Source organism: Pagrus major, chromosome 3 (assembly GCF_040436345.1).
Source record: "Pagrus major chromosome 3, Pma_NU_1.0".
NCBI lineage: Eukaryota > Metazoa > Chordata > Actinopteri > Spariformes > Sparidae > Pagrus > Pagrus major.
Window position 1 is genome coordinate 21,055,491 of NC_133217.1, and position 13,191 is coordinate 21,068,681.

At 38.1% G+C, this 13,191-nt stretch overlaps 2 protein-coding genes across 2 annotated transcripts in view; both read left to right on the forward strand.

The window, feature by feature from the left end:
- umad1 (UBAP1-MVB12-associated (UMA) domain containing 1) overlaps positions 1-8,182 on the forward strand; it is a 24,936-nt gene extending 16,754 nt beyond the window's left edge. The window contains exon 4 of the mRNA XM_073463488.1: positions 5,952-8,182. Coding sequence (XP_073319589.1) covers positions 5,952-6,227 — 276 coding nt within the window. The 3' untranslated portion in view covers positions 6,228-8,182. The remainder of the gene's footprint in view (positions 1-5,951) is intronic.
- Positions 8,183-10,780: 2,598 nt separating this feature from the next.
- The window catches only part of glcci1a (glucocorticoid induced 1a), a 54,049-nt gene continuing 51,638 nt past the window's right edge, over positions 10,781-13,191 (forward strand). The window contains exon 1 of the mRNA XM_073463475.1: positions 10,781-11,442. Within this exon, the coding sequence (XP_073319576.1) occupies positions 11,091-11,442 (352 nt within the window). The 5' untranslated portion in view covers positions 10,781-11,090. The remainder of the gene's footprint in view (positions 11,443-13,191) is intronic.

Here is a 13,191-nt window from a genome sequence, read left to right on the forward strand (position 1 = left end):
ATGTGTGTATATATGTATATATATATATATACATATACATAGACATACATACATACATTACTTTGATACATACACGTCTAAAAATGTCATTGTCATCTGTGCTAAAAGAAAAAAATAAACAAAAGATTCAGATCGAATCGTGACCTTAAAATCGAAAATCGAATCGAAGATTTCGAGAATCATCACACCCCTTGTACATACATATATATATGTGTGTGTATATAAATATATATAAATGGACTTAAACCCTAATGAGCATTATGAACTGAAATAAAAATTTCGAATTTAACCCCTAACCCACACATTTCAGCTTTATAAATAGAGAAGGTTTGCTGAAGGCTATTTTTGTAAAACCTTTAAATAATCTTCAGGGAACGTTCCCTAAAGGTACTCTGACATTTACATAAATTACCTTCAGAGAACCGTCAGGGAAAGTTCCCTAAAGGTTCTCTAAATGTTACACAAAATAACCTTCGGAGAACCTTTAGGGAACGTTCCCAGACGGTTCTCATAGTTTTTTGTAAAAAATAACCTTTAAAGAACGTTCCTAGAACTTAGAACTTGAACTAGAACTCATAAAAATATGCAGGAACATATGAACACATTTCTTTACTGTTTACATAAACATAGTTCTTTACTACCAGCATGATAATCATTCCCAGGTGTAGGATCTTTGTTTTGTGTTTTGTTTCATAGAAACTCTGTTGGAGAGCATAACAGAAAACCAGACCTGGGACCCTGTTCCTCCACCCTCCCTCCGTTTTAGTCCCACAGGAAACCTCTTCCTCTTAATTGCAGAGGAATAACCATTTCCTGTAACATCTTCTCTACATTTAGTGTCACATTTGCCTTTTAATTATATGTTAAACTACAAAACAAAGTCTCAAATCTGCCACTCCAGATGAATTTCAAATCCAGGCCTGCGCCACTCGGAAGGCAGTACATGTTACAAGAAAAGACCAATTTATCTATTTAGGAAAAGATGGTTAAGACAAGAGCGTTATGTGCAATGCATGTGTAAACCACAGCTACATTAGACAGACTCATCAAGGAACCTCAGGCTCAATAAAAAAAAACAACATATGGAAGATAATTTCTCTCTTCAAAGGTTAAGAGCGAGGACATAATATTTTCCCTCTAATGAACTTTGCCCAATTTGTTTGCATTTTGTTCTACTTCTTGACGTTTTCCTGTGTATACACCTTACAGCAAAAATCATAACATTGGCATAGCTAATGTGATAGCATGGTATCATAGACGGTGATACCATGCTATCACATTAGCTATGCTAATGTTATGGTTTTTGTGTCTATGTAGAATGTTACGGAAGTGAAGGCTGGTGCTCTCTCAAGATGTCTCCCAAATTTGATTTCAATATCAGTACTAACTTTAATATGTAACCCTAGCACAGTGCCCCAGCAAATGAGATGCCAAGTAGTGCGGCAGAGTAAAGTACTGTGTGATCACATTCACTTGGACAGGATTCTTGATGTTGTTTGCTTATCTAATTTTGGTGACTCTGGAAATAAAACACTTGCACATTTTTACACACATTTCTTGTGATGCAATTACCCGACTTTTCTATCCTAAAATCTCAACTCAGGGTATCTCCTGATACCTGAGCACCAATCCAATATCAGTGTTCACTTTTCACAAGTGTAATATCTATATAGCTTCATGGAACTCATGAGATCATGTTTATGTAAGATAACATGAGGGCAGGGATTGCTGCGGCACCACAAACTGATACAGCAACTCCTTGTGACTAAATGAATATAACCAATAGCTAAAATACAGAATTTATCAATAGGCTACACATTAGAATGTGCATATTCTTAAAAGTATTGACTACATGTCGGCTGCAGTGTGGCGCAACATGATTTAGCCAAGTAGGACATGTTTCTGGATCAGCATCCTAAATTGCGATCCTTGACCAACATTGCGATCAACCAGTCGCAGCCCTCTGACATCATCAGTGTAGTGCTCCTTTTAATTCTTTAAAGCTTCTTCGGAGGCCAGCTTAGTTGTCCACATTGAAGTTAGTGTAATTGAATGAAATCCTCTGTTAATCTGAACAAAATCCTTAATCTTTGTCATCTAGTACCTACCTAGAGCTGTATATATATGTATATGAGCTACTGCAGGTATAGCAACTTAGCTTGCAAATTAGGTGGGCTATTCTTTCAAGTACAATTACCAGCAAGCTACAACATTGTTAACTATCATTAAAGGGTAAAGATAATATACGAGCCCTAAATTGTTTATGTTGACCAAAGATCAACGTGGTGGTGATGGTCCTGGATCAACATAAATAAATTGTATCCAGGGTTAACATGGCAACAATAGCATTGCACAGAAATTGTTTTAATTGGACTATATAAAGGAAGAAGACTATAATAATCCTATTTCTTTTAATAATGAATTATGCTGACTAAAGCAAATCAGTTTGTACTGCTTGTGTTTTCTCCAACAAGTTTGTATTTCCATTTGAGATTGTTGATTGTGAAGACAATAAGGAAGTTGACAAAAAACTCTGTGGTCTTCTACTTTTCAGTAATACTTGTGCTTACTTTGATCACTGATCTCTGATCTCTGATCTTTTTCCTACTGTTGCTCAAATCCCAAGTTGGTTGAAAGAATATAAACACAGTAACTGTGTGGCATATAATTGGAGCAGGATACGGCCTGACTGAGTACAATACCTGTTTGTGGTGGTGTTATCAGAGGGTAAACTCTGATGCTGAATTATAAATGAATACCACGCTGTAGGTACCTTAGACTCCCGTTAACCTCTTGTGTCATATGTAAAGCCAGCTTTGTTTGAGTCCTCGAAAAACAGTGGAAACTTGGTGATGTGATGACTATGGGTTGTACTATGGCATTAATTGGTTAAGGCTAGTTTTGTTTACGACAAACTGGATAAGAAGAAAAGCCCTCTTGGCATGTATATAAATTCCCCTGTTTAGCAATGTCAAGATGTTTAACAATTGGCTCAAATTTGCAAGAAAGGAAGGCACAAACTTCTGACCTGAGCAAACTCTCTGATGCCCGCAGTTCCATTGATAGAAAATAATTTTGTTTCGTTGAGATTAAGCCCTGAGATATTTACATGTTGTATATATTTTCTTTCTAAGTTATTTTGCTTGTGCAGTTTTGACATTTCAGTGTTTATTTGAAGTACAGTATTTAATCTTGCTCCAGTTATTAAACTTCTCAACTATGATACAATGAAGCAAGAACTGCTACATTAAGACACTCTAATTCCATCTGATCATTACTTATTTAATGAAAAGAGTACACATTTCAACTAATAAAGGTGTATTGCACCATTTCAAATACAGTGGAATGCCATCAACTTAAAAGACTCAATAGTGGAATAAACAACATTCCTCCATTCCATGTGCATTATTACACGCCACATTGAATTACAGTGTGGTCACTGTAATTCACCAACATGCCTTCAGTTCATGACAGCATTACAACTTTGTTTTTTAGCATTAGGAACAGCATGTTGGAATGTGTATTTTATTGCAGCACATTACACAAAATCTAAAACTGAGGCCAAAGATTACTTTCCTGGACCTTTATGTCATTTAAGTAATCTCAAAACCCATGCACAGTGATTCCCATATTCGCATCTAGCAGCAGTGCATCTCTGCTGCTGATATGTGACCGCTGCTGAATCTTTATTTTTATGAGAGGAGAGGAGAGGAGGGGAGAGGAGGAGGAGTGGAGAGGACAGTGTTTTCATTAGTCTTTATTATTTTGCGCTATGGACACTTCATTTAAAGATTAATTAACACACCTGTGAGTAAAGTATATATATGTAAGTGAAGAAGAGATGAGTTATTCTCATAACATTAGAAATTAACGTTATATTATTTTGCGCTGTCACACACTTGTCAGCAAAGCTTAGAAATAAAGAGGACTCCGTCTAATAACTTTAGAAACTAAAGTTGTATTTTTTCTCACTACTGACGCGTCATATCCAGACCTTTTACACACACGAGTAAAGCATTAAGCATATAAACAAGGAACTTTGCACTTACCTGAATGTCAGCAAAACGATGATAGCAACAAGCATCCGATAGATGTCAACACTGAAGCAAGCAATGCTGAACACAAAGTCAGAATCATCATTCTTGCAGAAAGGGCAAAAAACTGTCCTGCAATGTCACGGGAGTGTACAGTTACGTTACAGTCAACACAGTCATTTGATAGTGATACACAGGGAAACACTAATTGGTGAAATATACAACATTTGGTTGATCCATGTTGATACAAAGACGGTAGGTATTCCACATTGTTTTCTTCATCCTGGAGGCTCAAGTGACTTAGCCAATCACTTATTTTATATTATATATTTTTAATTAATTGACATTACTTTGAAGAAATCTGTTTTCCCTGTGACATTAAAGAGTTGTTTTTGTAATTTTTTTTTGTCAAAACCAAATTATATTGACCATGATTCCATTTATAAAAGCAAAAAGGGAAAACAATTAAGGGGGTGAATACTTTTTATAGGCACTGTACATCCACAATGAGGTAATTGTAGTTATCATAAACAAGTATCATAAACTTCCAGGTTAGTCTATACAAATACATCACCCCCGCAGCACTCTTAACGACGACACTATGGAGACGGCATAGGTGTCACCAAATCAAAGAGGGTTCTTTCTCTTGGGACCATGACTATATTCAGCAAATGTCATTGCACTTAACCTATTACAATAGGCACATGATATATCTTGTGTCTGAATAGAAATTAAGACACTTAATCAACCAGGTGTACAAAGTTGACAACTGGACCTGAGGATGGTATGACAGTTAACCTCATTATACCAAACTACGTTATAGAGTTTAATGGACTTAATCTATTTACATGAATTTTAAATGTTTCTTTAATATTTGTTCATGTTCAGTAAATATTGTGTAGCTAATGCTCTGCCAGGAAGGTTTATGAGCTCAAGACAGTTGACTGTGTCTAGAGTTGTTCCGATTCTGATACCAGTATCAGAAATGCTGCGGCCCTCTCCGGTGGAGAGGTGTTCATGGAATAATTATTACACTTCACTATAAGCTCAAATACGGAAGTGCAAGTACTCGAGTAACACTGCTGGTTTGAATGTTTATGAAAACGTGCTCACGAAACTTTTCTCATGAGCGTTTTCATAAACCTCATATTTGTAATAGCCTCGTATTTGCGCCTATAGTGAAAATATCAGCCAACACAAATCTTAAATCAATATTTCCCCACTGAGCGCTGTGCCATCATTCCCTGTCCTGGAGCGCAGCGGAGAGGGCCGGACTCTTTGGTAACTAAATAATCCAGTAATCATAATCGATGGCAGAAATCCAAGATTAAATCAAAAAGCATTAAAGAATGAATAGCCTACTGTTCATGTTTCACCAATTACGTGTTTTCATGTAGTTTGTGTGTGAAATCGCTGCAGTGGACACGACTGTCAGGTGCACACGGTGCGCTCTGCTGCACAGAGCGCACTAGAGACTGCCTTCTCCAGTCAGCTCATCTGGATCATCCTCACCACCTGCGAATATGGATTGCATGATTTATGAAAGCCTGTAAATAAAGTCAGTGACAGCTCTCACACAATCCTCACACTCCATATCCTTATTGTGAGTCCTAATCATGATGCAGTCCGAGTTCACCGTAACTGCACTTCAATGAATAAATAGTGTTCACGTATCAAACTTCCCTTTTCAAACATATCCCAGACTGAGGGATGCCACTGATTGTCGCACATAATGTGGGCACGTGAAGTAAAAAAAGCTTAAAACTTAAACGTTAGACATACTGTGTACAAATATTGCTTGTAAGGTAGAAAAAGTAGAACCACTATGAAAAGAGACTAGTTGACCAACCATGAATCTAAATGTAATATCTCAACATTGCGCACTGACATTAAAGTTGTGTCCCCTTTTCTTTCCAGTCCTCCTGCCCGTATCCAGCTCTACCCTCCAACACAAACCACCCTACAGCTCTACCCACTACCACGCCGACAGCAGGGGCGTCAACAGTAGAGGCTACTTCGACTCTCCCAGATCTCCTCGGGGACGTGCCCTTCACTTTGGCTCCTCACGTCCTGGCCATGCAGACAGGGTTCCCCCTAATTCCTGATGTGCTGCTGTCCAGGGACATCAACTACAACTTAGCTACTTTTCATTACGACTTCACTTTAGAGAACTCTGTACTTCATAATGCCTAGTCTGTTTGAATCTTAATACCAAAACTGTCATCAGGAGATCAGCTTCAAGCCCTGCAATTTATTGAAAAAGCAAATGTGATTCATCAGGAACAATTTAAGCTCACTGAAATTACATAAAACATGAAATTAGTTGTAGATCTGAGAAGCAAGAATTTCGTTTAATAACACATTCATTTTGTACCTTCATTGTAAAGGCATTGAAATCATATGACGTTACAGTGGAAAAGAAAAATCCACTGGTTGTACAGCTAATGGTTGTGAAAGGTTCTGACATTACAGCTTGATAGGAGCTAAATGGACCTGTGCTTGGTCTTGGTTATATTTGGTTAAGACATCATGACTGTTGAGCCCTTAGGTACACTTCAAATGCAGTGACGTACAGTGTGTTATAATGATGTTGTCTAAGTATAAACAGGATAATTATGATTTATTACAACTTGGGTTTCTATCAGGTAGGATAACATTGCACTTATCAAGACACTTAATGAGATTTGGAAACATGGCTCCAAAAAGTCAGGGGGTTAAAGCCAACTCACCTGAAATGTTAAACGCCCTGAAAAGTGTGCACACAACTGTGGTATGTCCTGTAGGGGAAAGTTGAACCAAGAAGCTGGTCAATAAACTGTGTTGGGTGGTTTAAATGGTGATGCTTGACAATGGACAGTATGGACAATAATTTTACCATTACCTTTGTTTTATCTAACAAATAAGGTTAACTAATCTGGTTACCTTGTTTATAACCTTAAATCTGATAATCTCATTACTAGAATTTTGCTAACCTCACCAAACCTGACCAGTCCAGAAAAAGCATCATGTTTTTGGCCATTTTGTTGTGTAAAGCCCTTGGCTTGGTTTGCGTTATTTTCAAATGTATTTTATTCAGAAATCTCTCACTTTAACTGCCAATCTTCAAGGCCTGTGACTGTATTTGTTGTAAGCAGATATGCAATGCCCAGAGAGAATTGCAAAATTAGACAGCTGTTGCCAATGTATAGCATTAGCTTATCAAGCTAAAAGTAGTAAAGCATTCAGGTCTCGGGTCAAGTTTGCATCTCAAATTTAGCAGTGCCAATCAGGTGCAGTTGGGTTGGGTCAAGATGCACGTATGAGCCAGGTTCAGGTCTCAATTTTAGGTCTACTGACTGCTAGTCTTTCTTTCCATTTTGCTAGATCTCGTAGAGTCCAATACTTTTATCAAAGGTCCAATTTGTAAGATTTGAGTCTCATTCCCAACTTGTCAAATACTCACACTTTGTGTTGTTTGGTCGAACTTGTCACCGACTGAAAGCATGAGTATTTTTACGAGTATGGAATGAGACGTAACAATCTTACAAATTAGGCCTTTAAAGATACAAATCGTGACCCAACTATGAATATAAGACCCAGCCTGTACTACATTAGAATTATTATGGACAAGGTGTCAAGACTTTTTCAGGTCATTTCAGGATGTGGCACCTAGGTTATAAAGCAATAACTGTGAATAAAGCAATGTACTTGGACAAGAAATTGCCTACCTTCCATTGAGTTAAATCCAAGTCCTCAGTAGAATCATTGGATAGAAAGTACTAATTAATGTGAGATTGCTCGAATCATCTATTTATGTGTAAATTGTGGAGAGTGTTTGAATGATAAAGTTTAGTCAGATTATTTTTACTAACCACAGCTCTCATGTAATTATTTTGATGCGATTTGTATATTTCACATTATATGTAGCAAAAACACTTCCTCCCACAACAAATGTTTTGACAATTTTACTTCTTCCCTTCCGGTCATCACCATGCTTAAATTTTGCTCCCTGAACGTGGCCTTCCTTTAGGTTCAGCATATTTTTCTGCCAGCATTTGCATTTATTATATTATGTTATTTATTCAGTCTGCATTTCCAATTGGTTTTTGCTTTCTTGTAATAATGACATCCATTTTTCATCAGAATGCATTAAAATATACATGACATTAGTTGGGACTTTGCTCAGTGTAAGTTTCTAAACTCCTCTACAGAAATTGGTTCAAGCCATGACAGCATGTACTGAACTGTGGTGTGGATAGCATTAGAGAACTATTCTTTCAGTGTATACTGTGAGTGCTGCTATCTCATACTGACATGTAGTGATGTCACTTAGTACTGTTTGTGTTTAAGTGTCAAGGATTCACCTTACACAAAATTGCTTTGGCTAGAAGTCAGCAATGGGATTGGTCCTAGATGCTGACGTACCATACAGTAAATTCTCAAATGGCAGAGTCTTTATTTACCTTCATTGAAATCTCAGCTTTACCTCCATGTTTACCTGCTGTCTTGATAAATTCATGATGAAGTACTGTATCTCCCACAGCAGTAATGCCATTAGTACAACAACAGGGCCATATTATACTTGCCCCTCTGCTTTTTTGAGTTTCTCACCTCAAACAGAAAAAAATGATTTCATTCACTTACAAAGTCTAGTCCTCTCTACATACTTTGCCTTTTTTTTTAATAGTTAATGTCAACAAAACATTTCCTCTTCAGTGATTTCACACAAGTCTTCCAAGCTTCCCTTTCCTGGAAGGCTCTAAATGTGAAAAATGTGCAGAAAGTTTGGAATTTTATTAATGGTTGCTTAACATTTGGTGAAAAAAAAGGAAAAAAAACAGCAACAATGACTTTATCCCACCTGTGGAATATGATCCTTTTCTGTGTAGCATACACTTCAACAAGGATGCATGGTTTTGTTTTTGTCTTTATTTGAAATGAATATTGAACAGAATATTATTAATGTTACAAGATCATGTACAGATGTACAACAATCAGTTTTAACAAACAACAAACCTGTTTCATATGACTGTTTTTTGGGAATGTTAATTAAAACTTGATAACCTAGATCACACTTTGTGTAGCTACCAGTAGTAGTGGTAGTAGCTACAGTGAAATCACTGTGTCAATCTCTGTAAAAATATAAATCTTCAATATGTTTTGAGTAAAAAAATAAAAAAAGAGATGAGGGTCACAGAAAGTATTGTGTATACTCGTCAGTGTGTACACAGTCTTCCAATCTTCCCTTTCCTGGAAGGCTTTAAATGTGAAAAATGGGCAGAACGTATTGACGGTTGCTTAACATTTGTGGTGGGGATAAAACTGCAAAGTAGATGCAAACTGAAAATGTTTTAATGAAACTAGCATTTCTGTTCATATTTCTGTTCATGTATGTAGGATTTGACTCTGTTGTTATAATCATTGAATTAAAGCAAAAAGTTAATCCAAAAATTAAAATACAGTCATCATGTATTCGCCTCCACACCGGTGGAAAGTCGGGTTTGTGAGTTTCGGGTTCGAGTCCACAAAAATGTCTGGATTGTAGCATTCTCTGAAACAATTAAAGTACATAGAACCGGGGGGGGGGGGAAAAACCCCAAAAAAGAACATTGCGCGTCCTGCGGAAACCAGGGCTACATCCAAATCTCCTCCCTCCCAGACTTGCGGACTGAGCCCTCGCAGACTTGAGGCGCATCTACTGTGACGTGTTTATCGTCAACACATCAAGTCATATGTCAAGTGACTAATATGAGTCACTGATGGACGGGCCTAAAGACTACATAATAAAATGGGTAAGGGTTAGGGTACTTCTAAATAATTCTGTATCATGATGTGGTTGAATATTATTTACTTCAGTTGTTTAGGAGAACGGTGCAATGCTGTTTGGCTGTGAAGCTCCGTAAATGTTTTGTGGACTTTGAAACTTCTCAGACTTTCCATCAGCATTGGTGTGAGTAGATAATGACTGAATTTTCAGTTTTGGGTCAATTTTTACTTTAAATGTTAAGCGATATGCATAAGATCCATGACATCAAAGGTAAATTCAGCCCCTCTGATTCTTACTCCAGCTTTGTTAGTGCTCAGCCTGTATTTGTTCATGCTGGTTATTAGTCTGTGAATTGTTATTTTATTTGAGAATTAATGGTACTTGCATTAACCACGTTACAATCTGTTGCACTCGATCTCCACTTCAGCATTTATTTATCTGTACCTCTATATTAGAATATTGTGTGTGTCTTTTTTGAAGTTATTCTTATGAGATTACATTAAGTCTTTACCAGGGTGATTTTCTTATGTTATTTTGTAAATACTAGCCTTCAAAATAAGATTTTTTGCTGAGAAGAGGAAATACATTTGCATAGATTTTGTACATGATCAAGTATGAATAAAAATGAGAAAAAGGGTCAATCGCTTCTCTATACATGTAAACAGTTGCCTTTAAATGTGATAATATATAATGTTATGTACTGTTTAAATACAGATCAATCCAAATACACTTAAGGCCTCTATGCAGTGGTCACCAGCCAATAGCAGACCCTTAAAGAACTTCTGCTTTACCTAACGCTCATGTATATTGGTTAAAGCCCCGCATAACCAATGAACAACACTTTGACAAATCCAGGAAGTAGTCCAGCACCAATCAGAAAGTACCGTAGTGATTTGCTCCCACCCACGGGCCAGCCTCTTCTGTCAGGAGTTGTTAGAAGTGACAACTGCTGTCTTGGAAAGTGGGTTTGGAGAGTGAGGAGTTGCGAGAATGACAACAATGACCAGTTTTACCAAGTGACGCGGTAATAACGACTTTTTTGGAAGAAAATTAGAAAAGAAGTGTTAGCTTTGTGAGTTAGTTCTCTTCATTAGCATCACTTAAATGCAAAGTCAAGCCTGTTTAGGGCTGCGTGTCGTGAACTAACTTCAGAAACGCCGGTAGCTGGCAACGTTTGTTAACTAGTATGGATAACGCTTAAGTCGAATGCCGAGGAACAAAACAAGCAAAGTGACCTACTTAACAGTACATTGTACTTTTAACACTCATATTGTCACATAAACAACTTTATCAACTGAACGTGGCTGATTATGTCAGCATCAACGGCAGAGGCCAGCTCATCCCAGCAGCGGGTTAAACACAGCGGCTCCCCAACATCCTCCTGCTCTTCCTGTAGCAACACCACCGCGGTCCGTTTGCAGCCGATCCGCGCCACGGTGCCGTACCAGCTTTTGCTTGCAAATCAGCACAGCCCAACCCGCTCCGTTTCCTCCTCCTTCTCAGCAGCCGGGAGCAACACAGGACCGACGACGTCCCGTTGCTCCAGTCCCGCCAACCCGGGTGGAAGCGGCTCGGACGGTAGGCTGGTCCCCAGGCAGAGACTCTCACCCCCGGACAGCAGGACCTCACCGGAACGCTCTCCCTTCTCGCCTCTTTTGAAAGGTAATTTCGTCTCTTCAAGTGCATTTAAGTTTATCTTCAATGTACCCATCATCGTTCAGATAGCTTGCTGCTAACGTATGCTAAGTGTCGTATTGAGCGACCGTCACGCCAAACTAGCTTAAACAATCTAATAATTTAATGGTTTCGGTGTTGAATGACCATGATACGTGCATTTAAAATGACCATCAAGGATTCTACTCGATAAATACACGCTACTCTTATGTTCGGCGTACGTATCGTCCATCACCCACCATTAAACTTAAAAAAATATCTATAATATAATAATTTCCACGACCATTCGCCATGAGGCGCCACGTTGTTTTGGTGAGCGGAGCTAATGGAAATAATAGGCGAAGCAGCTCAAAATATTACATTTTAATTTAAATGAGCTTAGTTTCGGGAATAACACGGACACCGAATTGTAGAGCTGACTGCCATTATTCAGACAACAGCTTTGAGATCTTTGTAAAACCTATATACCTCTCCCAATAAGCCAGACCACCTAAAATTGTCAGGTATTCCAATGAAGATTCAATTTAGCAAGCCGTGCTCTTTAACTGCGATTGAACTACACATTTCGGAGCGAGATGCTAGGCTAGTGGGCTAGCTTTCTTAATGGGTCATAATACATTAGGGATCTGATGCGTGACGCTATAAACATCGAGAAGATACATATAATTGTTTTAATACCTCAATAGGTCCTGCAACCATGGTCGAATTTCTGTCACTTATATCCGTAATATTTCTAGCACACCATAGCTTACGCTCTTTTGGTGTACTATTCCAGTGTGTTACAATGGCGATTTAAACGGAATAATTTGATATTGGCTAGTGCAGCTTTTATTACATTACATTGACATTATCCTCGCTACGATGAGGTAAATATGTCAGGATATGGATGCCTGTGTGGTGATGATGCAGCTACTCTGTCGAAGATAAACAGGGCTCACTGATCTGCATGTCAGCGATGATTAGCCAGATTTCAGAATGCACTGAAAGCTTATTATTAATTTGTATCATCAAGGTTGTTTACCATCATTGAAACGGAAAAAAAAATGTCGTCAGCTGGTAGGTCTATGGCTCCTATGGCAACACTGGGGCCTAGCAGTCTGTTAGACATAAACAGAGCCCTCTGGGCAAGCAGGCCAGCCTCTGCAACTACATGCATACATGTATAAATACTATTTGGAAAACACGGACAAATGAAAATATATCTGTCCACAAATAGGAATACAACTATATATGGAGTTTGTGCAATCTTTGCTGTTTGCTCTCATGTATTAGATCTGTTCTGGATTAAGAAATTACGTTACATGCACTTGACTTTGCACCTTAGATATCATTACTGAAAGTAGTGGTGTTTCCAGGGCATTTTGTCCGGGATGGCATGCATCAAGGCAGTGATGTCTTTGGACCCTCGCCAGCAACCAAATAAACACACACAGCCAACTTTAATTTTGATGACCTTTGCTAAATGATGACGGTGGCTTTGTGAACGAGATGGAAGGCTATGTCGCTGTCAGGCAGATAGATCGTGGTCATGTTGCTATGGACATTTTAATCCATCTATCATCTGTTGTTATGCATATTAGTAACTTAAGATATTTTAAAAACATTTCAGTCAGTAGAAAATTTAAAGCTGCAATGATCAATATTTTATGTATTTACAATGGATCAAATGACTGTGTGATGGCTGGTATGACTTCAGTAAAATGGGGGGAAAAGCAACAAAATCCCAAATGCATGCAG